The 24,090-nt window shown below is 39.4% G+C and overlaps 1 protein-coding gene across 3 annotated transcripts; it reads left to right on the plus strand.

Annotated features, from left to right (window-relative positions):
- Positions 1-1,869: 1,869 nt before the first annotated feature.
- LOC118812542 (thymidine phosphorylase) lies at positions 1,870-22,919 on the plus strand. 3 transcript variants are annotated; one of them, XM_036577616.1, is made up of 11 exons: positions 1,870-2,117; positions 3,839-3,891; positions 7,643-7,801; positions 9,492-9,694; positions 10,795-10,893; positions 11,029-11,158; positions 13,235-13,353; positions 13,435-13,597; positions 18,492-18,719; positions 20,127-20,267; positions 20,349-22,919. In XM_036577616.1, the coding sequence occupies exons 3-11, from the start codon at positions 7,666-7,668 to the stop codon at positions 20,519-20,521; spliced, it is 1,392 nt and encodes a 463-aa protein (XP_036433509.1). In that variant the 5' UTR covers positions 1,870-2,117; positions 3,839-3,891; positions 7,643-7,665; the 3' UTR covers positions 20,522-22,919. The 3 variants fall into 3 exon arrangements, with proteins under 3 accessions (XP_036433509.1, XP_036433507.1, XP_036433508.1); XM_036577614.1 differs by lacking the exon at positions 3,839-3,891 and having other exon boundaries at positions 1,873-2,117; XM_036577615.1 differs by lacking the exons at positions 1,870-2,117; positions 3,839-3,891 and adding an exon at positions 6,618-7,438.
- Positions 22,920-24,090: the final 1,171 nt, after the last annotated feature.

Here is a 24,090-nt window from a genome sequence, read left to right on the forward strand (position 1 = left end):
CCAGTTTAGCCCCGCCTAGTGCTAATTAACATATATTTGCATGTTGGTCAGTTTGAAAGCGAAAAGTGGAAAATGTAAAGTAAATGTCCAGCAGGTGGCGCTGATGTTCGTTTGCATTTGCCTGAAAGCTGAATCACAAACTGTCACTTTGCTGTTGATTTATCAGTTTTGCATTTTCATTTTCATTTTGTCAGATCTGCAGCCGATTGCTGTGAAAAAGAAATAAGAACATAAACACTGCATTTTGGTTTTGACTCGTATTCTGCATTTCATGGAGAAAAGCCAAAGCCAAAGTGAAGCTTGGATTTTCTTTTCTCTATTAGCTTTTTCATTTTAGATTTGGCCATGAAAACCCAGAATTACTACTAAAATGAAATGAAAAATAGCTGTTTTGCATTTATTTTTATTTTTGTCACAAATGGCTCGTGCTCATGTGAAAAATGAAATTGCAATTTTCAATTTTGGCAGGATATTTGCGCAGATGTTTGGAAAAAGAAATGGCAAAAAGAGGTTTGCATTTTCATTTTATGGTTTTAATTTTAATTTCTTTTTTGGCTGGATTTGCCTCCCATACCAGACAGACCCTTAGATTGGCTAATGCAAGAAATGACGGACAGCTGGTTCTAATCTGCGGTTGGCCAATGCAAAATGTGACTGACGACCAAGAGTAGTTATTTAATTGGTTGATGCAAAAAATTATTGACAGACTCCCGCCCCCAGTTTCTTCCCCTTTAGGGCTCCGGTCTGCAGCACTCCCCTTCTCGGAAAAACAGTGAAACACGAACTGTTGGGCAACAAGAGCTCCAGTGAAAGTAAAACCACGACGATAAAACATAATGTCGGGTTCATTCGCAGAAAAACAAACACAGTACTGCTGAAACTCATCACAGCCGTGCTAAAGACGATTAGAACCGTTAGGAATAAAACCTGATGGTTTACTACGGGAATTGGCTTGATGGTTGCCATTAGAGACCATTAGGAAACGGACAACTGTAAATGGAATCAGTCCCAGAACACCTAATTAAATGATTTCAACCCCTTACACTGTGATATCAACCCAGAACACCATCAGAGACCGCTGAAAACCACCAGGAACCGACAGACAGTTTTAATGGGTTCTATGACTTTTTTCAGCAGGGAGGAATTAGATGTCTCTCTATCCCTGTTATGGACGGGAAATGGATTAAGTGATGCAATCACAAAGCAGAAGCAGCCGAACGTTGCTGAGCAATCTAGATGTTGTGAGAAGGGGAAATTCTGCAGACCAGAGACCTAAAATGATCATAAGCACGAAACACTGAAAGCAAACAGTTCCCATTAGGAGCCAAGTGGCTATGAAATAACTTTTTTAAGAACAAGCAAAGTTTAGGTGGAAACAGTGTTTGTATAAAAGACACACGCCAGTCAGAACTGCACGTGCGCACATATTTCTATATTGTGTTCATGTATTTACCCACAAAGTCAGGAGGAACATGTTCTCTCAGCTCACTAATGCTTTTATGTGTGATGGTCAGTCAGTGTTTGCATGAACTCCGTCCTGCTTAAACAATAGTTATAATAATGTATTGATCTGAAATAAGAAATTAGGTGACATTTAAGGCAACTTCAAACTGTCTTCCCACTTCCACGTGCCTGAACAGCATGTAACGCCTTTTCGCACGTTCCTTCATTCTTGCGTGCATAAAATTACTTGATTCATAAAATGAGAGACAGGTCATTCACACCTGTGATTGGCCAATAGTTTTGGTTGACAGTCCATCTCTGTTATATGATTGACCGATGCGAGAAATGATTCACCGTGTCTCCGCCCATTCGTTACGCCCACTGGTTCTCCGGGCTGCAGATAGAAATATTTGGGCGTTCGGCTGTACTGAGTTGGGTGGTTTCAATTTGCGTAGGTTCCTCCTGTGCCAATGGAACGGGGCTTGGAATGATTCGCGGACGTGGGTCATGTGTTGTGTGACGCCGGCTTCGCAGCAAAACGGCCAGGCGAGGACTTCCAAAGACAGTGATCCCGGTGAGCTAGTTCGGTCTGGATATCAGCTGAAAGCCCTTGGCGGAAAGCGGTGATAAGGGAAGCTCCATTCCACCCACTTTGTGCAGCGAAGGTGTGAAAGGTAAGAGCATGATCACTGGCGGTACCACGGCCTCGTGTCAGTCCCGTTAATTGCTCTCCCGCTTCCCTTCTGCCTTAAGGAGGACCAAAAACTGTTCTGACACTTGTTCATAATTGTTACTTATAGCCGGATTTTGAGACCATAGGGCAGTAACCCACTTCAGTGCTCCACCAGTAAGTAGTGAGGTGATAAACATGACTTCAGCATGCTCAGTGGGCGAGGAGGAAGGTGCTGAGAGAAAGATAGATTAGCACATTGAAGTAAAACTCCTCACACACCAGGGTGAAGTTAGTTTTATTTTCGATATTCGTCTGTTCGGCGCTAATAACATTTGATCGGACTACGGTAGTCAGTAAAGACTTACATGTTCATGACAGTCCGACCACAGAGAGTGATGCACACCTGTTCTTTTGCAGTTTGGGTGACATTTAAGGTGCTATTACTTATTAATAATTAATAAGTAATTTTTGCAATGCATTCAAAATTCAAAGGTTGTGTATGATTGCTGACACCTCACTGCACCATACACAATTGTTTGTAGTGTTGGGTGTAATACAGCTGAAATATTATTGAAATTTAAAATACACAAAAATTAATAAAAAGTAGTTACAGCAATATATCTAAAATCCAAAGGCTGTGCATCATTGCTGACACCTCACTGCACCATACACAGCTGTTTTTAATGTTGTAAATAATGCAACTAAAATATTGAAATTCAAAATACACAGAAATTAATAAAAAGTAGTTACAGCAATATATCCAAAATCTAAAAGCTGTGCATCATTGCTGACACCTTGGTGCACCATACACAGCTGTTTTTTGTGTTGTAAATAATGCAGCTGAAATATTATTGAAATTCAAAATACACAAAAATTAATAAAAAGTAGTTACAGCAATATATCCAAAATGTAAAGGATGTGCATCATTGACACCTCACTGCACCATACACAGCTGTTTTAATGTTGTATATAATTTAGCTGAAATAGCTTTATACTTTATATTAATGTTTATGTATTTTGAATTTCAATAGCATTTCAACCACATTACATACATCACTAAAACCATTGTATATGGTTCAGCAAGATGTCAGCAATCATACACAACTTTTGTATTTTGGATTTAATGCAATAAATGCTTTGTATACATTTTTACTTATTTTGAACTTCAATAATATTTTAGCCTCATTACATACAACACCAAAAATAACTGTATATGGTGCAGCTAGGTATCACCAATCATACACATTTTTGGATTTTGGATCTAATGCAACATCTCATTTAAATAATTTTTTATACATTTTGAATTTCAATTAAATTTCAGTCACATTACATACAGCACTACAAAGAATTATGTACAGTGCAGTGAAGTGTCAGCAGTCATACACACCTTTTGGATTTTGGATATAATGCAATAAATACGTTATATATTTTTTAATTTAATTTGAACTTCAATAGTATTTTGCCCATCTTACATACAACAATAAAAACTACTGTGTATGGTGCAGTGAGGTGTCAGCAATGATGCATAGCCTTTAAAGTTTGGACATATTGCTGTAACTACTTTTTATTAATTTTTATGTATTTTGAATTTCAATAATATTTCAGCTGCATTATTTACAACTTTAAAAACAGCTGTGTATGGTGCAGTGAGGTGTCAGCAATGATGCACAGCCTTTGGATTTTGGATATATTGCTTTAACTTTTATCAATTTTGAATTTCAGTAGCATTTCAGCTGTGTTACACCCAACGCTACAAACAATTGTGTATCGTGCAGGTAAGTTTCAGCAATCATACACAACTTTTGAGTTTTGAATGTGCTGCAATAATTACTTTATATTAATATTTGTATTTTAACCTTCAAAAGCATTTCAGCTGCATTAATTGCAGTGAATGCTGCATTTTGAAAATAAGCAGTATTTTAGCTACATTATATCCTCAGGTAAAATTCAAAGTTTGTGTCATTACTGAAACGTATCTGCACCAAACACTGCTGATTTAAATGTTCAATGTCTAAAATGTTATCGAAATTCAAAATGAAAAAATTGTACAATATTTAAAACTTATATCTGACTCACTTAGTGTTTGATGGATTTTAAAAACTTTTGATTTGCAATTTGATCCACTAAGACGTTTTTCTTCTACACTCATTTTTTAAACTAATATTTTAGATGGTTAAGCATCTATTGAACCTTCAGGACTGCTAATGTCTGACGATTACTGAACCTCTGTCATCAAGCTAACTAGCTATATCAGTATACAGGTAATATCAGTTTTTACAGGTAAGGTATGCTCAGTACTGTTAGGACAAGTATTGGCAAGTACATTTTAGTTACAGGTTAATTCAAAGTCCTTTTTCTAAATTAAAGTGGTGTGTATTTCTAACCATAATTTAGAGCAAATAACACAAATAATCGAATGTGCATGGCCACAGTGTTTATGGAGCTATTGATGGGAGAAGCTGATCTGGAGAAGCTGATCTCTGAATGAAGGAACGGCCAGTAGGTGTGACAAATAATGCACAATTATAATCTTTCATGTCTTCGTTGTGTGCACCAACGCACAATACACATAAGCAAAAACATTCGCAGTGCTGGTGAAAAAAGGAAGTGAATCCTTGGATTGAATAATGAGTCGAACCTCCTTTAGCAGCGATAACCTCAAGCTGTGGATCAGACCTGAGGAATATATAAGAGGAATATCGGACTATTCTTCTTCAGCTCATTCATGTTCTTTGGATGTCTGGTGTGCAGCTCTCTTGAGGTCATTCCCTAGCATCTCTATAGGGTTATGGTCTGCGTTCAGACTAGGCCACTCCAAAAGGTAGATTTTGTTTATTTGAAGCCATTCTGTGGAAGATTTACTTCAATGTTTAGGGTCATTGTCCCGCTTAGTGACATACTGAGCTTCATCGAGCACACAGCCACCCTGACATGATCCTGTATAATACCTTGATAAAAATGGGGAATTTATTTTTCCCTTGATGAGGCAGTCAGTCCAGGCCCAGAGGCAGCAAATCAGTCCCAATTATGATGCTCCCTCCATCATACTTCACCATTGGGATTTTGTTTTTTTAATGTTGGATTGCATTGTCCTTTTTTACCCCATATATAGTGCTGTGTCCACCAAACACAGAGCGGCAGCTTCCTCCATGGTGTCCTGCTGTCCTGCCATGGACACCATGCTTGTTTTTCGTATGGTAGACTCGAAATAACAACTTCCAATGATTCCTTTGAGCCTTTAGCTGTTCCTTGGGATCTTTTTCACTTAATTGTGTGTTCTGCACTGCACCTTTGGAGTGATCTTGGCTGGGCACCCACTTCTAGTAGGGGGAAGAAACAACACCAAATCATCACCATTTATCATCAGCAGATGCTTTTTGTGACTAGCGAACTCAAAATACTTGTAGTTAAAAGAGCTCTAATCCATTTCGCCAATCTCATTTCATTGATCTCCATTTAACAGGTTTAAGTCCTGATTCCAAATAGCTTTTGTTGACTCATTAGCCTAGAGCAGGGGTCGGCAACCCAAATGTTAAGAAGAGCCATTTTGTTCTTTCCATAAAAATCAAACCACCTTGGGAGCCACAACATTTTATGTCCGTTTTACCATCTTGGCTGTAAATATGTCTCAGTATGTACAAATGTACTAGTATACTATTGTACTAGTATAATATAAACGAAAAACACAGACTTACTTTGCTCTGCTTTAAGCTTTAGCTCAGCTATAGCTGCTTTTCTCACATCTCCAGCAGGAACCCTTTCCTCTAAAGTAGAATAGTTTCTTGTAAAATGTCTCTCAACATTTGATTTTTATGAGGCTGAAGTCGCTTCTCATTCGCTGGTTAGTTAGTTGTTAGCTAGTTGTTAAAATTTTCCCGTTCCACCTTAAGTGATGCCTGAGGTGCCGGAATGTAACTGCTGCACCATTTAAGTTGGAACTGGAAAGTTTGAACGAGAAGCTGAGCTTCGTGACTTTTTAGCGATTGACAGTTTCTGGCTGCAGATTCAACATATAAGCAAACCAGCTGGAGTGATTATAAAGGTCCATTCATCATCAAATTATCCATGTTCATCTTAAATCTTTCTCTTTGCCTTTTTGTTAGCTACTAACCAGGTGAGATTGTTATCTGCGTTGCTATGGTGACCAACAGTCTGCGTGCCAACCTTCAGGGTTAAAGGGTGAATTAGCAGTTATACATTAACTCCAGTGTTTCAGACCGTTTAATGTTAAACTGTGTTGAACGACCAGCTGAGCTTTATTTTACTGCAAAGGAGGATTATTTTATTATTACCTACAAATCTAATTCTGCTGTGAAGCCACAACAGGACAGTAAAAGAACCGTATGTTGCCGACCCCTGGCCTAGGGGTTCACATGCTTTTTCCAGCCTACACTGTGAATGTTTGAATAATGTATTCAATACGGACAAGAAAAAAACATTATTTTTTTGTGTAATTAGTCTAAACTGATTGTGTTTGTTCTTTATTGTATCTTGATGAAGATGAAGACTAGACCATATTTTAAGATGACTGTACATAAAAGGAGTTAATACTGTTTTTGCCCTCTCCTGTAAGCTTACCACTTTGGAGATATCTCAATGATATCTGAGATACTTTAACTATTAGTCACTAAAAGTTAGGCTACATATCACATTCAAGTCTGTTTATAACTGCTATAGTGCCAACTTGCTTGACCAATGTTGCATATTTATGATCGCTGGCAAGTCAGCAAGGTTGTGATTATTTGAAAATAATTGCCTTCAGGGCGGGGCCGCATCACGCCACCCTGTCGTGGATTAGTATCCAATAATCATACACAGTCCTGCTTCAGCCCTTACTTGATTTCATTACGTTGAGGAAACAGTGACCCCTGAAAAGCTAATAGCAACATGGATGAAGTCCTTATTCCAAAATAAGCACCATGTATTTTGGAAGATTTACATTTTAATCGTGAAATATTACTATTTGGTCTGAATTTTTTAGCCTTACATGGATGTTTGGGTCCAAAGTTCAGTGACTGCAGAAAGCATGGTACATGTAAATGTCTACACATCAGTTAGGTCATAACAGGAAGCCCGTAACTGTGATCGATCGAGCCATGCATGTGACCTCAGAGAGCAGAGCAGTGGTTGTTATGGTTAATGTGTGACTGACAGGTGGACCTGAGAGCGACAAGTGATTGGATGACAAGCCACTAGGGTTAGCCTATGGTCCTGAACTTGACATTTTACAATACCGTAGTACACATTTCTTGCTGCCTCTCAACACATCTAAAGCTCTTTTGGGTTACTCACTAAGTCCTGGTTCCCCTCAAGAAATCTAAGGTAAGTCTTCCTGCCTTTCAATAAATCTGAAGCTCTTCTAAATTAGCCTAATGTTCCTGACCAGCTTAAATACTGCAGCTGTCACAGCTTTGGTGTTGAGACCTAAGCACATGCTTATTTACTGCTCCTGATTGGTCCTGTAGTCAATATGTAAAATGTTTGGACTGTTTGGGAATACTGAATCTTGCTCTGTGTCATGCACAGCTGACCGATTCGTAAGTGTAAGCATGTCTCGGATGGAGAGTGCCGTCAACTTCCAGGAGATGATCAGGCAGAAACGGGATGGTGGTCAGCTCAGCTCAGAAGAGATCTGTGCTTTCATACAAGGAGTCAAGTCGGCCAACATACAGGAATGTCAAATAGGTGAGTTCATGCTGGGTAGTGTTTTACTTTTACACCTTCCTAGTCTCATTGCAACAGAAACTGCATGGTAAAAGAGCATGATCAGTACTGTGCAAAACTCTTAGGACACCTAATAAAATAAACAAAGTAGTTCAGGGTGGTTTGATGTGAAATGCTCCATTCTAGAAAAACTTGCCAGGAAAAGAATATTTACAGTAGTGTTCATGGGAACCAGACGTCTGAAGAGTTTATTACCTCTGAAATCTCCCTCACAGAAAGTTATTACACAAAATGGTTATGAATACATTGCCTGATGCCCGAGACACTGTTTTACAATAATTTTGAGATAAGATTTTTTGAAAAAAAAACATTTTTTAAATCCATTAATGGCAGAGAGGTATAGTAGGTATAGTCAGGGCATTGTAAGGAAAAATACTACACAAAGAAAACTTATTTTTACAGATTTACCACTATTTCAACCTTTCAACAATATATATATATATATATATATATATATATATATATATATATATATATATATATATATATATATAAACTCAGAAGACGTGTAGGTTTTGGATAGTAAATAAATTGGCTATATTTGCATTGTAGACATCGCAATCCCTGGTTCACCATCACTGTCAGGGCCAATTCAAGCCTTCTGGGGGCCTTAAGCAGGGGTCCCTCATCTTGCTAGCTGACGTATTGTAAGATTGAAGGCTAACTAATAGCACTGACTACCACAGTCTGTCTAAATTATGTACATCTAAACTGGCTAATTTGTGTATTGCTGATGATTGGATGCTTGTTTGGAATTTGATAAGTAACAGTTGGATTTACAGATAACCTCCTCAGCATTCTGGATCCACGGCTCTGTCTCATATTGCAGTATTTCTTGCTTACTCAGCTAACTTTAAGCTTAGTGAGCTCTAACCCTGGTGGTGACAGGTTGTTTTACCACTATAAATGCTTTACTGTCTACATATTTAGGTTATATGATTTCTTTCATGTGCAGGTGAGCTAGGATTAATCACGGTCTGACTATCTAAACCTGAGTTAACAGAAGTTTGGAAGGCAAACCCCAGATCCACTACTTCTATTTGCCTAATTATAAACCAAAACAAATGGCATAATGATAACATCACAACAAAAACTAAACATTCTTTTAGAGTCAAGCTTCTATTTTTCTTTTCTGTTTTTTGGCTCCAGATGTGTAAAATTGTTTTTGAGACATGATTAACCAATAAACCAGAAGTTGTTAGGGCGCCCCCTGGAGGCCCTGGGGCCCTAAGCAGCTGCTTATGTCGCTTATTAGTTAGAGCCAGCACTGACCATTGTAAATAAACCATTTCACATTAAACCACTCTGAATTACGCAGAACATTTTTTAACATTTGGTGGAATTCCCATTTCAAGCTTTTATCTGGGCTGAAAATGTCAGAATGATATCTCTGTGAGGCACTCCAGAGTTTGTAGTGTCCTAAGAGAGTGACCTAAGAGACAGATACGGTGGAATCACACATGAAGGACACAAAGAGATATGATAGGAGACAAGGCTGTGATAAAAGAGAATAGAAAGACCAAGATGGAAAAGAAATGGAGTAAGAAGTCTTGAAGGAAGACGATTGAGGTGGTTGTGCTGTAGAATCGTGAGTATGAAGTGCGTACCATGTTTTCCTGTGAGGGAAGGTGTTCTATGCTGTATTTTATAGGTGCCATGCTCATGGCCATCTGGCAGAAAGGTATGGTGGACGAGGAAACTATGGCATTAACAAAGGAAATGATGATATCAGGGGATGTTTTCCACTGGCCTGAGGAGTGGGCAGAGCTTGTGGTGGACAAACATTCTACTGGTGGAGTTGGAGACAAGATCAGCCTGCCATTAACTCCTGCTTTGGCTGCCTGTGGGTGCAAAGTGAGTAGAGTGGTTTCTTATAAATGTATTGTAGGAAATATCATACCTGGCTTACGAAGGGGCGCAACTGTCTGAGCGACTTCAGTCCCCGGCGATGCCACAGTCATCTGTGGTTGGGAGTCCAAGTTGGTAGGATGGTCCTCCCTTTCCCTCCATTACTCAGCACAATGCAGGTGTTTGTTAGCTGACCCAACAAAACTGGCAGTAATGGCAGAGAACTTGTAGAGAGGAGAATTAGCACTCTGCAGTCTCTTCCGGGGTTCTCTAACGCTAGAGGGCGCTCCCAAGCGATTCCAAAATGAATGGGTTACAATGAGGCATTTGAGCAAAATCATAAAGTTTTAAAATGCTTATACATTTACAATATATTACATTCATTTCCAGAACACTGAACAGCATAAAACATTTTAACACTGCTGTTATATTTTTAAGAGCTTTTGAATTCGAGTTCATGATGTCAGTGAGCATGAACAGCCAATGAGCTGCTTTGCTCGCCAACCAATCAGCACACAGAAAACAAAAAATGTGCCTGCACAGAACTTTTTTTTCTAACAGTGTACTGTGTATAGGGTCTTGTCAGCCTCCATATGATTCAAATTTGTCAGGTAAAAAAGCTGATTCATTTGAATGGTAAAGGATGCAGAATACACACACACACACACACACACACACACGCACAAACATCTTCTAAGCCGCTTTTCCATCTGGGTCGCCGGGGGGAGCTGGAGCCTATCCCAGCAGTCATCGGGTGGAAGGCAGGACACACCCTGGACAGGTCACCAGTCCATCGCGGGGCAGAGAGACGGATGGACATATACCTTCACACACACACTCACAAGGATGCAGAATATGAAAAAAGCAAATTGCTTCTGGCAGCATTTAATTTTGCTTTGCATCAAGTTCATCAAGATTTGTGAATATTTGTTAGAATAAAATATACGGGAGCAACTGCATAAGTTTACTCCTCCTCTAATAAAAGTGGGGGTGCATGTGGCACGACAAAGCACTATTTTACTCCATTTACTTACAGCATCTATAGAAAGTCACATTATATTGAATAGAAAAGTTTACTGTTTCTAATCACTTTCTGGATACTTCAGGTCCCCATGATAAGTGGACATGGACTGGCACACACTGGAGGGACACTGGACAAGCTGGAGTCCATCCCTGGGTTTAACATCCACCAGTCTGTAGAGCAGGTACAAAACAGACACCTCGCAAGAGACTGTTATTGTTAGTTAATGTGTTACTGACTTTAACTGGTGCTGCTGGTGAGCAGTACTGGATATAAAATCTCACTCATTCTGACCTAGCCAGTGTTTGTGTGTGGGTAGGTGAGGCAGATTCTGCAGGATGTGGGCTGTTGCATTGTGGGTCAGACGGAGACTCTGGTGCCTGCGGACAGAGTTCTGTATGCTCTCAGGGACGCCACAGCTACTGTGGACAGTATCCCCCTGATCACAGGTGAGATCAGCTGTGAAGCTTGTGTTAAAGAAAAGGATGTATATTAGAGAACTGAAAACCTCTTGACTTGAAATTTAATAGATTTTTTATTAAATTTAATAGAAGCTAATGGGCGGTTTTGTGAATATACATTTGAAATATATGACTATCAGGTCAAAAACTTGATGTCAAGCTGGGGGGCATGGACGGGCTTTGCATGTCCTGAGAAAACCCCAATTCCCCCCATCCAAACCTGCTTGTTGGTAATTTTAATAGAAATAGTGGTAACACTTTCTACGATTGTCGCATTTGTAAGCATCTATAAACACATTTATAACATGTTATAATGTATTCATAAGGCATTATAAACATGGTTATAAATATTTATAATAAAGAATTACACTGAATTACACTTTATAGCCATGTTTATTATACATTATGAATTGTTTATATGATGCATTATAAGTAGTGTTAATAACATGTTATAATGTCAGTGCCAAAGAAGTCAGTCCCAGCTTGGAGAGCATAAAGTAAAGACAAATACCAAGCTAACGGTGGTGCACATTACCTTTCCCACATTGGGTTAAGCACTGATGGCAGCACTAGTTTAAACTCTGACATTTGAAGCCTGTAATGTGCTTTATTGTGTATGTTTTAGTGTTTCAGTAAATCCTTCAGTAATACTACAACTTGAAGCCTCACTCTTAACACTGGAGGAGGTTTTAGTACAGTATGCTTCACTTTACTTAGAGCGGACAAATACAACCTATGAGCTCTTATAATTTGTTATGATCAGTACTTATAATGTATTATGTTAACAATTCATAATGCATAATAAACATGGCTATAACGTATAATGCGTTTTTATAAATATTTCTAGCTATGTTTATAATGTCTTATGAATGCATTATAACATGTTATGAATGTGTTTATAGATGCTTACAAAGGTGACATTCATAGAAAGTGCTACCGAAATATTTTATATCAGTATGCTTTGTTTGTCTGATTACTACTACAATAATTATAATTCCACTTGCTAACTCTGGAATTTACAGTGTTATACACAGTGCAACACATTTACTCTCAACACTGGGTGCAATGTGTACTTAAGGAAGATCTACCTTAAATAGGAATAGTCCTGTCTGGCCATTTTCAGTGACAGAATGGGCTGCATCGTGTCAGACGTTTGAAAAAAAAAATCGGTTTTGCCATTAAAGCCATTTCAGAATGAAAAAACATACCATTCTGAAGTGACCATAAAACTGTATAATTTATAACGTCTTTGTTGGAAGTGATAGAAGAGAAATGAGCTGCAGTACGAGAAGGAAACGTAAACAGCGAAGTCTATGAAGGCAGTTTATGAATGAAAAACAAATTCACCTCTGTGTTTTTCAGGTAATTTTGCTGCAATGTCAGTGCAGCACTCTTTCCAGCAGGTAAAGCAGTGTTAGCTCAGTTATTATACACAGCCCAGCTCGGGCTTTCTGTTTTGGCACGGTGGCGCAGTGGGTAGCGCTGTCGCCTCACAGCAAGAATGGCCTGGGTTCGATTCCCGGCCGGGTGACCAGGGTCATTTCTGTGTGGAGTTTGCATGTTCTCCCTGTGTCTGCGTGGGTTTCCTCCGGGTACTCCAGTTTCCTCCCACAGTCCAAAAACATGCAGTCAGGCTGATTGGAAATGCTGAATTGCCCCTAGGTGTGAGTGTGTGTGTGATTGTGTATGTCTGTCTGCGCTGCGATGGACTGGTGACCTGTCCAGGGTGTATCCTGCCTTCCGCCCAATGACAGCTGGGATAGGCTCCAGCACCCCACCGTGACCCAGAAGGATAAGTGGTTTAGATGATGGATGGATGGATGGATATATATGTGTATGTATATATGTATGTGTGTGTGTGTGTGTGTGTGTGTGTATATATATATATATATATATATATATATACACACACATATATATATATATATATATATATATATATATATATATATATATATAATTATATATAAGAGAGAGAGAGAGAGATATTTTGGACTGCAAATGCACACTTGTTGGCTGGTGTACAGACTCAAGTCGAAAATGTTTGCTTTTTTGTCTGCACAGGCTCGATCATCTCAAAGAAGGGCGCTGAGAGTCTGCATGCACTTTTGTTAGATGTGAAGTTTGGTAAAGCTGCTCTGTATAAAGACCTGGACAGTGCTCGGACCCTCGCCCAGTCACTGGTGAGACCTAGTTCGGTATGAGTATGTGTGTGAGCAGGTACTGTAAACAGTGTTGTTACAGTTCTGGGCCTCTATCTGCAGGTTAACGTGGGAAACAGCTTGGGTATGAGGTCAGGTGCGGTGCTTAGCCGAATGGACGCTCCCATTGGCCGTTGTGTGGGGAATACTTTGGAGGTATATGAAGCCTTGGAATGCCTCAAAGGACGGGGCCCTGATGACCTGAAAGAGCTGGTCACGTTTTTAGGTAAGGTCCTCTTAGTAAAAGCATGCAAGTGATCCAAAAGAAGCCATACCTACTCAGTGAGTGTCTTTCGATTCCAATACAAAAGTTGTTCCAATACAAATAGACCAGTTTCATTTTCTGGCAAGTCAGTAAAATAGCTGTACAGCTGGTTAAGCTCCTTTATGTGAAGTAGACACAGACCAAGTTCAGCGAGGACTTGTGTGTTCATCACCATGTTATCATGTTAAGCAGACAATAACTCCCTCCACAGTTGGTAGCTTTATTAGAAACCTTCCACAATTATCAGCTTCTGTCAGCTGTCCATCTGACCCTACCGAGTTAGATATTATGACCAAGCTCTTAGAGGAAAATTTTCGATCAGTTAGAATCTACAAACCTGCTTCCCCATAATGCCAGCCTCAACCTTGAGAATATTATGATCCCTGCAGAGGGGCTGGAATCATTTACCTTACTTCAAGAAAATGATATAGTTAAAATCGTTTCTTCCGCAAAATCATCTACTTGTATGTTAGATCCGATTCCTACAGGTTTACTCAAGGAAAGTTTAATAATATTAAGTTTAATAAACTCTTCTCTTAGCCTTGGATACATAAAATCTCTTAAACTAGCAGTAATTAGACCACTAATTAAGAAAGCCAACCTCGATCCCTGTGAACTATCAAATTATAGACCCATAACAAACATCAGTTTGTTAATTTAAACGGGGAATCATCTGCCCTCGCAAAAGTAAAGTATGGTGTTCCACAAGGCTCTGTTTTAGGATCTGTATTTTTCACACTATATATGCTACCACTGGGCACCATTATCAGTAAACACAGCATAAATTTCCACTGCTATGCCGATGACACTCAGTTATATTTAGCAAGCGAACTGGATGATAAAATTAAACTTGGCAAGATTGAGGACTGTATAAAAGACGTAAAAGACTGGATGTCAAGTAATCTTCTCCTTCTTAACTCGGATAAAACAGAGGTTCTGCTTCTTGGTCCAAAAGCAGCTAAAAACAAACTGTCTAATTTTACACTTAAACTTAACAATTTCTCAGTTGCATCAAGCTCATCTGTAAAAAACCTTGGTGTCATGATAGACCCTGATCTGTCCTTCGACGCACATATAACTGATATTACTAGAATAGCCTTCCTGCATCTCCGCAATATTGCTAAATTGAGAAATGCATTTTCTCTACAGGATGCAGAAAAGTTAGTTCATGCATTTATTACTTCAAGGCTAGATTACTGTAATGCCCTGCTGGCTGGATGTCCAAGTAAAAGCCTTAACAAGCTTCAGTTAGTCCAGAACGCTGCAGCCAGAGTTCTTACTAGAACAAGAAAATTTGACCATATCAGCCCAGTTTTATCAACCCTACACTGGTTACCCGTTAAATTTAGCGTTGATTATAAAATTCTCTTACTGACTTATAAAGCACTAAACGGACTCGCCCCTCAGTACCTGAGTGAACTTCTCTCCCACTATGAACCATCACGCCTACTTAGATCACAAGGTGCTGCTTCCTATTAGTACCTAGAATTAATAAAGTTACATCAGGGGGGAGAGCTTTCTCATACAAAGCCCCCCAGCTTTGGAATAATCTTCCTGTTAATGTTCGGGACTCAGTGTTTAAGTCTAGGCTAAAAACTTACTTGTATAGTCAAGCCTTTGGTAATTAGTTTTCCCTGTCAGTTCTATACCTGCCAGAGTCTCCGCTGCTCTGCTAACACTGTAATCTGTGATCAGTCACCCATTACAGAACTGACTCTCTGTGTTTTTCCTTTCTTTCTTTTCTTTGCCGAGTTGAACAGCTGCCCATCCTGTGCGTTCTGATGCTGCTGCCTCTTCTGCCTTGATCGGGTGCCACTGCTGCCAGCCCTCTGGACCGGCTTGACCACCATTGAGCTTCATTCTGTACAACGCCGTGCAAACCTCACCCTCACAACCTGACCCCACTGATGCTGCCGCTGCTGCTGCTGCATAAACTAATCAAATTAATCATTTGCTCCACCTTTTTTACCCGTTTTTGTACTAACAATGTTTACTGTCCGGTGTCGACCAGAGGAGGATGGGTTCCCCTTCTGAGTCTTGGTTCCTCCCAAGGTTTCTTCCTGTTTCTCTTAGGGAGTTTTTCCTTGCCACTGTCGCCACTGGCGACGCTCATGGGGGCTCGGACCCGGATTTCTTTCTGTAATGCTGATTTTTTTGTAAAGTTTTGTAAAGCTGCTTTACAACACCTGTTGTAAAAAGCACTATATAAATAAACTTTGCTTGCTTGCTTGCTAAACAAATAATGTCTACCAATACCTCACACACTGTAGCATTACATTTGAGAGCTCCTTCTCAGCTACAGCAATGAATGAATCAAATAAGCCACCATTTTTTTTTATTTCTGAACAGCTCAGTCCTTGAGATGTAAAAAGTGCTGTTTAGAGTGGTTTGATGTGAAGTGGTTTGTTGTAGAGAAACTTACAGACTCTGGTGTCTTTACAGTGGTGATGATAAGAACCAGGGGTTGACCTTGAACATGGTCTATATGTCTATTTTATTTACCATCCAGGATCACCAGTGAACCTACACATCTATTTTGCCTTATAACACCCTGCATGTATCCCTCCACCATGAATACTTGACAATAAATGGATTAAAATACATTTTAAACTTTAAATATCTGTGTTATATGCTCCGAACTGTAGTGACACTGACATGGTGGTGGTGTTTTAGTGTGTGTTGTGCTGGTACGAGTGGATCAGAGACAGTATGTCTCCAGTGAGGTTTTTAAACACCTGAGTGTCACTGTTGGACTGAGAATAGTTCACCAACCAAAAATATCCAGCCAACAGTGTCCTGTGGGCAGCGTCCTGCGACCACTGATGAAGGACTAGAGGATGACCAACACAAACTGTGCAGCAGCAGATGAGCTATCGTCTCTGACTTTACATCTACAAGGTGGATCGACAATGTAGGAGTGTCTAATAGAGTGGACAGTGAGTGGACACAGTGTTTAAAACTCCAGCAGCACTGCTGTGTCTGATCCACTCGTACCAGCACAACACACACTAACACACCACCACCACGTCAGTGTTACTGCAGTGCTGAGAATGATCCACCACCCAAATAATACCTGCTCTGTGGTGGTCCTGTGGGGGTCCTGACCACTGAAGAACAGGGTAAAAGGGGGCCAACAAAGTATGTAGAGAAACAGATGGACTACAGTCTGTAACTGTAGAACTACAAAGTGCACCTATATAGTAAATGGAGCTGATTAAATGGACACTGAGTGTAGAAAGTGTATGTCACAAAACATTTGACACAGAATCACAGATTGGCTGATTGAATCTTGATCTAGGTGTAAATCGGCCTAATCTTGGGAAATTCGTATTTTACAACCTTCCAGTGGTGCTGTTGCCCTCACAAGTCCAAAATAATCAGCTTTGAATCAATTATTAACAGCATGTAAAACATTGTAGGTTACTGGTTGCCCTTGTTTCTACTTATTATTCAGATTGCATATTGTACACATAAGTTGCACAACAACAAATGGAAACCTCATAAAACTGGCCATAAAAAAATCCCAGATTTTTTCAAACATCATAGAATCTCTGTCAGTTTGCTCGATGATACCTCCTGGTTCATGTCTGTAGCCCGAGGGCTGAGAAGAACCTGGGAGAAAGAGTTGTCTCTAATAATCAGAGAAACACCGGTAGATGTCTGGAGATTTGTTGAATCTATTTCAGCTTGTAATCGTACCAAGGCAAACCAGATAAAGATACAGATATCTCCAGACGTCAGACAAGAATTCTCATAGTGCAGAGACAGGTCTGGTACAGGGCCTGTGGTTGTGCTTTAAGATACAGAGGCTCTGATACAGGATCCCTAACGAAACGGAAAAGACTTACCGTCGGATTTTGTATCTTTAATAGAAATATTTCTTCTGTGACTAATCAAAGGTTGTATAACATCCTTGGCAGCAGGGAAAAATATATTATTAGAGAAGATTAGCAATAAGACACCCTCTGGAAACGGAAGGCGTAAAGTACTGTATAACTGCACACCTTCAGTCTCACATGTGGTCATTTAAAGACCAGTTTAAACAGTGTGGAGACCCTTTCTGAACTGTGTGGATACTTTTCAGTCAGATATTATGTTGGAGAGATTTGCTTAACAAGGATAGAGCACATTATTCTCAGTGTGGTGATCTTAGACTGAGCTGTTTTGCTTCCTTTGTTGTTGTTGTTTGTTGTTGTTAACTTGTTTGTGTATTTTTTTTTTCTTAAAGGACCCATATCCTACATTTTTCATGCATTTTATTTTTTAGATATGAGGTTTTGTTTTATATATATATTTGTTTGTTTATTTGTGTATTTTCTTGTTCTCTTTTTCTTCAGTACATCACTGTATGTAGTACCCACTTAAAAAAAACAAAGCGTTCTTGAGCTGGATGTATGGTTCTAGGAAAAACATGAAGTAGTGTGGAGCCTTTCTATTATGAAGAGGTTCTTTACATTTTAACAAGGTTTTTCACTCAGAAATCTCATTTACTAAAGCAGTTTTTTAAAGAACAACTCAACAGATATGCTGTTGATAAAAACACAAAGATTTCAGTCATGGACGCCCAAAGAAAGCCTGCTTTTAGGAGTAGCTTTTCAAAGCTGCCCAACATTTTTTTGCCCATCTGCGAACAAAAAGTCACTATTGAGTAAAAAATGGTCCCAAACAATAGTCAGTATAAAACATCACCAGCAGTGAGCACTGGTATACTCACTGGCCTCTAATGTCACTTTCAGCAGCTTTTGAAAAACGTCCACAACTCCTTAGCTCCATCTTCTGGACAAAAAAAACCTCTTTATACAAGTTGCAGAACGGAATGCAGGAGCGGTCACTCACATTGTGTGGTTGCATGTAGGTGGCTGTTTGCTGTGGATGAGCCATCGATCACCTAGTCTAGAGAGTGGACAGAGGATGATCGCTGAGGTCCTGACAAACGGCGCAGCCCTGCGCAAGTTCCAGGCCATGATGGAGGCCCAAGGGGTCTCCACACAGGTTGCCCACTCCCTCTGCTCACAAACGACTGATTACTTCGAACACCTAAGACGGGCAAAGTATCAGACAGAGCTTCAGGCTTCAGAGGATGGTAATATATACAGAATGTCTGTTATTATGTGGTATAAATGTCTATATCAGCAACCAGCATAATAATGCTAGCACAGAAGCACAAGAACTGTGATGTCACAACCATGAACACCATTATATTTGACCGTCCATTCTGTCAAGAGTAGTGCAGCTTGCCTATTCACAAAGAAGTGATAAAGGTGCGGAAGATGTGGGAAAACGATTACACATTCAGATGGTTCTTCAAGGGTTCTTTAGTAAAAGGAATGGTTCCAATGAGAACGAAGAGGTCTGTATAGAACCATTTCATGCTTTAAAGGTTTTTTGCATGGTGAAATGGTTATATATAGCACCAAAAAGGGTTCTGCTGTTGTTACCTTGTCAAGCCTGTAACAACTGAGGAACCAATGGAAGAATTTTAAAAAGACTCTATATAGAACCATTTATAACACATTCTCTATCCATCTGAAGAGCCATTTCACCCTGCAAGGAAGCATATAAGCATGAAGTGGTTCTATGTAGGACTTGTGATTCTAAATAGAGCCACTGCCTTTACTAAAGAACCCTTGAAGAACCGACTTTTTTAAGGATGTTGTGATCCTGGCTGACCAGAAGCAAAGGTATGACCACAGCTTACCAAAGATCCACACATCCGATACATGTGTCTCTAATCTATTTGTCCCTGATATTTCAGCCCAGACAGCTGAGGCACAATACAGGGCAGCCAATCAGAACAGATCTAAGGAATTCCACTGATTTCATTAATTAAATTAATAAGATTCAACAACTAGGGTTCACCTCTCACTCTGTTCACCCCCCACACATTTATATTACACATGTGGTGTTGGGTGAACCTGCGGGGAATAAAAGTGTGGAGGTGCTGTGTCCTTCACTCTGTTCTCCTCCTACATGGCCTGCTGTCAGTGTGTGTGTCTGTGTGTGTGTGTGTGTGTGTATGTGTTTGTATATGTGTCTGTGTGTGTGTGTTGGTGGACAACATGGACAGGCTGCTGACTGGCTACAGCTGCTAAAGGAGAACCCTACACTGGGCACTTGTGATATTTTAAACATCTGGTATTTTTACATAAATTGTTATGGCTGTGTTGATTTAAAAAAAACAATAATGAGGTGGGTCTCCAGACCACTGAGTAACAAATTCATTGAGAGTGGTTTGATGCAAAACATGCCATTCTAGTGAAACATACTGCGCCAGAATTGTTCACAGTGGTGGTGATAGGAACCAGATGTCTGAAGAGTTTAATGCCTTCAGTTATAAACAAAAATTATTACTTAGAGAAAAGGAATTATGATATTTTACAATGTTATGAGTGGAATTTTGAGGGAAAAATAAAACACCAGAAAAATCTGGAAAACTGTGCAAACACAAATGATTTTCTCAGAGGTCAGAATGGCACTGTATGATTTTCAGGGACGGTTCTGGACATAGATGGCATGGTCATAGCCACTGTGCTGCATAAATTAGGAGCTGGACGCACCAAGGCTGGGCAGTCAATCAACCACAGTGTGGGAGTGGAGCTTCTAGTAGACTTGGGACAGCAGATACAGAGAGGTGAGTAGTAAGGCCTGTGTTCATGCTTGTGTTTGTGTGTTTACTGCAGGACAGAATGACAAATGTTGACTTGATTGGCAGGTCAGTCCTGGATCAGGATCCATCATGATTGTCCAGTACTGAGCCCAGAGCAGCGCTCTGACCTTCAGGGAAGTTTGCTTGTCGGTGGCAGAGACACTTACCAACCCAGACCCCGAGTGGCAGAGTTCATTCAACCGCCTGACATCAGACCCACCCAACACGGCCTCTCTTAAGCTGACGGAAGCACATAAGAATGACCGTCAGCTTTCTGTGTTTTACTGATCATTTAAAGGTGCCTGTACAGAACAGAATACAGTACTTTGTATGAAATGACCATAAATACTACACCAAGTAAATGCTGATGAGTGAAAATGGAGAACAATGAAAGCGGTACCCTCTTAAAAAAGATGTTCTTCAAGGGTTCTTTAGTGAAGGGAATGGTTCTATTTAGAACCATTTATGCTTAAAAGGTTCTTTGCATGGTGAAATGGTTCTTCAGATTGATGGAGAAGTTGCACATGGTTCTGTGTAGCACCAAAAAGGGTTCTTCTGTTGTTATGATGTGAATTGTAACAATAGAAGATCCCCTTTTGGTGCAATATAGAACTATTTTCATAAATGTAGACAAGACAGTCTTCACCTATCTGAAGAGCCATTTTACCATGCAAAGAACCTTTTAAGCATGAAATGGTTCTATCTAGAACTCATGGTTACACATCCTTCTGGGTCGTGGAGGGAGCTAGAGGCTATCTCAGCAGTTATCAGGCGGAAGGCAGGAAACACCCTGGACAGGTCGCCAGTCCATCGCAGGGCAACTCAGGGTTATAAATAGAAACATTCCCTTTACTAAAGAACCCTTAAAGAACCATCTTTTTAGAGAGATTCTTTTTTGTAGAGACAAAAGTAAAAAAAACAATAAACACAAAACATGTATACTTTGAACTTTTACTGGCGAGGAAATCAAAGAAGAATTCCACTAATTTTTCAAAGTTTTCACATAATTTAGTTGAGATGTGAACAAAGTCATTTCAGGGAGGTTTGATCTGAAATGCATCATTCTAGAGAAACTTGCCAACTCTGATTTTCCTTTCAGTGGTGATGATAGGAACCAGGAGTTGAACCAGGTAATAAAGTGATGTCTACAATGCAATTATAGCCATTTTAATCACTATCAAAAGATGATGATAGTGAAATACGGGTAAATCTTTATTAAGGGGTGAAATAGGGGTAAATCATTATTCCTGGGGACTATTTTGCCTTGCATGTATCTATTCACCATGATTTAAAAATATGTTTTACTCTAAAACCTTCTCAAAACAATTGTAAAACAATGTATCAGGTATCAGACAATATAGAAACTTAGTCATATTCATTTAATTATACAGGAATTTTGAAAAATCGGTGGAACTCCCCTTTGAGAATTGTTGCATGCTGCCTGTTGGTAATAATATTATTCATCTATTCAAGTGCAGACTATATTTTTAGGGGTCCAAGCACCTTTAGGTGGCTTTTGCTATGATTTTTCTTCTTCTTCTTCTTCTTAGTATTCTTTTTCTTCCCTAACGCAGTTTGCGGAGAAGACACCGTAAGTCATCCAAAGACCAAACTTAGAGGGTGGGCGTAGATTCCCCCTCAACTACTCAGGCAACTGAAATGACCCCAGTTGGCCTGATGGTGGTGCTATAGTGTATTTTACGTTTTTGCCCATATCTCCTGAACCATGGGGGCTACACTTATAATTCCTGCTTCTACATAATCCTTGCTTTATTCTACACCAACGCTCCACTGCATGTTTTTAGCTCCGTCCCCACATTTATCATCATAATTGGCAAAATATGTGACATCTACATTTTTATACTAGTCTGAGGTTTTTTTAAATTTGAATATTTATAAACAGTATGGCTGCCACGTGCCAATTAAGCCCCTCTGGGTTCACATAAATGGCTACAGATCGAGATTGCTGTGGCCAATTCTCATCAAACTTACCTGTCCTGTACCCCACATGATTCTGCGGTCAGGAAATCATATAACTTGGAAATCATATAATTTGATTTCAAGAAATTTTAATTAGCACCAGAGGTGTTTTATATTTCTCTGGCCACCAGAGGGAGCCAAATCAGCAACTGCAAATGTCAATGCTGAACTAATTAATAAAAAATATACAGAAAGTGGAAAGCTTTACTGTATGTGTTTAGGTCAAGACCATTTCGGTATTTTATGCCTTCCACCGTGCCTGACAATTTTGCAAATACAAGTCTTTTAAAAAAACTCTATTGTTTTTCTAGCATTGTCTTAAACTTTAAACAAGGGTTTCAGAACAACCACTGAAGTCTCAAGATCAATAATTGTTTAAAAAATCTTGCCTTTTAAGCACAATGTTATTGCAAGTTATAGAATAATCAGTTCGGTACAGTCTATTCTGAAACAAGTGACCACAAATCTGTCACTTATGCTCTGATTGTGACCAAAATCGATTTGTATATTGATAATAATCTGTTGAGGAAATGTATGACATTTGTTTTGATTCTGCTTATGTTAGCTCTTACAATGTTCAATTTACTGCCAAAAATCTAAAATGTAATTACTCCTGTCTAAGAATAAAAACAATAAAAACATGACAATTGTTTCAAATTATGCATCTTGATGAGAATTGTCACTTTGCAAATATGTGTAGGTTGTACTGTGCAGGAAATCCTATTATGTGATTTCAGCAAATTTTGTTCAGAGCAAGTTTTTCTCTGGCCACCAGAGGGAGCCACATCAGTAACTGCACATCATTGTCGACATATACATGGGAAGCTTTACTGTTTGTCTTTAAGCAAAGAGCATTTCTGAATGTTATGTTTTCCACTAAGCCTAACAATTTTGCAAATACAGGTCTTAAAAAACTTTCAGTAATATCACAGTTGAAAAAAGACGGAGAATAGACGTTTCTTCCAAATTCTTGAGTTTAAATCAAATTTAATTTTTCTTAAAACAATCATATTGAAAATATCATGACTTAAGCACAGTGTGGCTGAAGATTTGAATAAATTGGTGTGAATTGGCTTATTCTGCCATAAAAGGCTAAAAATACACCAATAATTGTCTGAATATAACCAAATTTGACACAAATATACAAAATGACCCCCAACCGCTCCCTGGGCGCTGTAGATAAGGCTACCCACCACTCCGGGCAAGTGTGCTCACTGCCCACTAGTGTGTGTGCATTCGCCAGTGTGTATGCTGTGTTTCACTGTACGGATCGTTTAAATGTGGAGGTGAAATTTCCCTGTTGTGGGACTAATAAGGGTCACTTAATCTAATCTATAAACTATGGCAAGACAATGCATCGCTCATGAACAGACCACCACTCAATTTTCCCTAAACCCTGCTGTACAAATCGCGTTTTAACCTTGCCTTGTCAAATAAAACTCAATAGCTTTGCAACACAGAATCTTTTATTATTTTAGAAACAGATGGACAGCCATCCAAATCCAGATTTGAGCAGTTTCCTTTGTGTTCCCACCATGCAGCCCCTTCTCTGAGCTTTCATGATGTCTCGCTTACTTTTTTTTTTGCCTTTCACTGTCTATTTATACTTTTCTATAGCAGCTGAGAATCTTTGTTGTGGGCTGGCATGCACTGTAAGTGGATCCTGAAAAATCCCTGCTCAGTTTTGTATCTTCTTGGCAAACGTTCCCTTCACGGCCTTTAGAGCAAGTGCAGCAAAGAGATCAAGGCAATTTTCTCTTCTGTGCAGAGCTATATTGCCTGAATGTCATTAATCAGAGCACTGATCTCCAAATGTAGCTCAGGGCTA

This window comes from Colossoma macropomum, unplaced genomic scaffold (genome assembly GCF_904425465.1).
Source record: "Colossoma macropomum unplaced genomic scaffold, Colossoma_macropomum, whole genome shotgun sequence".
Classification (NCBI taxonomy): domain Eukaryota; kingdom Metazoa; phylum Chordata; class Actinopteri; order Characiformes; family Serrasalmidae; genus Colossoma; species Colossoma macropomum.